This window comes from Cebus imitator, unplaced genomic scaffold (assembly GCF_001604975.1).
Source record: "Cebus imitator isolate Cc_AM_T3 unplaced genomic scaffold, Cebus_imitator-1.0 Scaffold23, whole genome shotgun sequence".
NCBI lineage: Eukaryota > Metazoa > Chordata > Mammalia > Primates > Cebidae > Cebus > Cebus imitator.
Genome location: NW_016107338.1, coordinates 8,317,878 through 8,319,381, shown reverse-complemented (window position 1 = coordinate 8,319,381; position 1,504 = coordinate 8,317,878). Strand labels below are relative to the sequence as shown.

The following is a 1,504-nucleotide window of genomic DNA, read 5'->3' as shown; positions in this document are numbered from 1 at the left end:
AGCAGTTGACTCATAACAAGCTGTAAACCTGATGGAAGATGATCAAAAATCGAATCTAGCCTTCATAATTATGGTAAATTCTCATGTTAGGGATCAGGTAGATGATTTTGTCCTTTGATTTGATGACCATTCAGAGCAAAATTGTGTTTAAAAGTACATGCCTATTGGTGATAAAGCATCGACGTTCCTAAAGCACAGGATTCAGGTTCAGCGCCTTCTCCGCAGAGTTTGCATTGCAAAGTGGCACAACTCAAATTTTGTCTTGTGTGTTCTGCATGTTGGAAATGTACATGTAAATGTTTATGTGTACATATCACAAGTAGCTGTACTTCACCTGCTTAGTTTATGCAACATTCACCTGGCTTGCTTTGGCAATTAAATACAAAAACAATGCTTTGTTAGAGTTGTAGTAGCTTTAGCGATTGAGAAACTGGAAGCAAGTAAAAACCTGGAAGCCAGGTTGAATAAGGCCAAAATGGATGTGAATCAGCTCCCAAACTTTACTGTGAGAATTATTCCTCAGATCCTCACTCAAATTCTGTTAGTTTTACTACATATGCAGTCTTTTTAGATCGGTTTATCTAATATCCTAGACAACAACATGTTTAAGGAAAAAAGAGGGGACTGCTATAAGAAGCATACGCATCAATCTAGCCAAAAATAACAGCAGACAGCCTCTAAGAAAAGGCACAAAAAAGAAAACTACAAAAGGCAAATGGAAAAATTAAAAAGCAGGAATTCTGAATTAAAGTAGAATATGGCTAATTATAGTAAACAACCACATCTCACAACCATATCACAGAAGCACTGTGATAACATAGTCTAAATCTAGAGGCTTGTTGTGTAAATCTTGGTCATTATTAGAAGTCTCAGTTACATTCACAAGAAAGTGTATTATATACTTTTAGAAGTATTTTATTTTCATCAAAATTATAAAAAGATTTTATATATGAAGAGGGGTCGTTACTTCACAGTAGTAATAACAGCAAATATTCAGCCCTATGATTTACATGTGGAATTTTATTTAATTCTGCCAGCCATCCCCTGAGGCTGACGTAAGTAACAGTAACACTGAGATACCATTTTCCTAATCTAAAACTCCAAATGAATAACCATTTTGCTTTTCTAGATCTGAATTCTACAAACACATTGTGCTTTCTGGAGGGTCTACTATGTACCCTGGCCTGCCATCACGGTTGGAACGAGAACTTAAACAGCTTTATTTAGAACGAGTTTTAAAGGGAGATGTGGAAAAACTTTCTGTAAGTATTAGTAAATCAACTATTAACATTCTTTTAAAAGCCTATACAAGGCCGGGCGCGGTGGCTCATGCCTGTAATCCCAGCACTTTGGGTGGCCGAGGCGAGTGGATCACGAGGTCAAGAGATCGAGACCATCCTGGTCAAAATGGTGAAACCCCGTCTCTACTAAAAATACAAAACATTAGCTGGGCATGGTGGCGCGTGCCTGTAATCCCAGCTACTCAGGAGGCTGAGGCAGGAGA

At 37.9% G+C, this 1,504-nt stretch overlaps 1 protein-coding gene across 3 annotated transcripts in view; it reads left to right on the top strand.

Moving 5' to 3' along the window:
* Positions 1 to 1,504, top strand: part of ACTR2 (actin related protein 2) — a 37,489-nt gene that overhangs the window by 29,332 nt on the left and 6,653 nt on the right. For all 3 annotated transcript variants that reach the window (XM_037736169.1, XM_017522130.2, XM_017522129.2), the window contains one exon: positions 1,130 to 1,262. In XM_037736169.1, the coding sequence (XP_037592097.1) occupies positions 1,130 to 1,262 (133 nt within the window). The remainder of the gene's footprint in view (positions 1 to 1,129; positions 1,263 to 1,504) is intronic.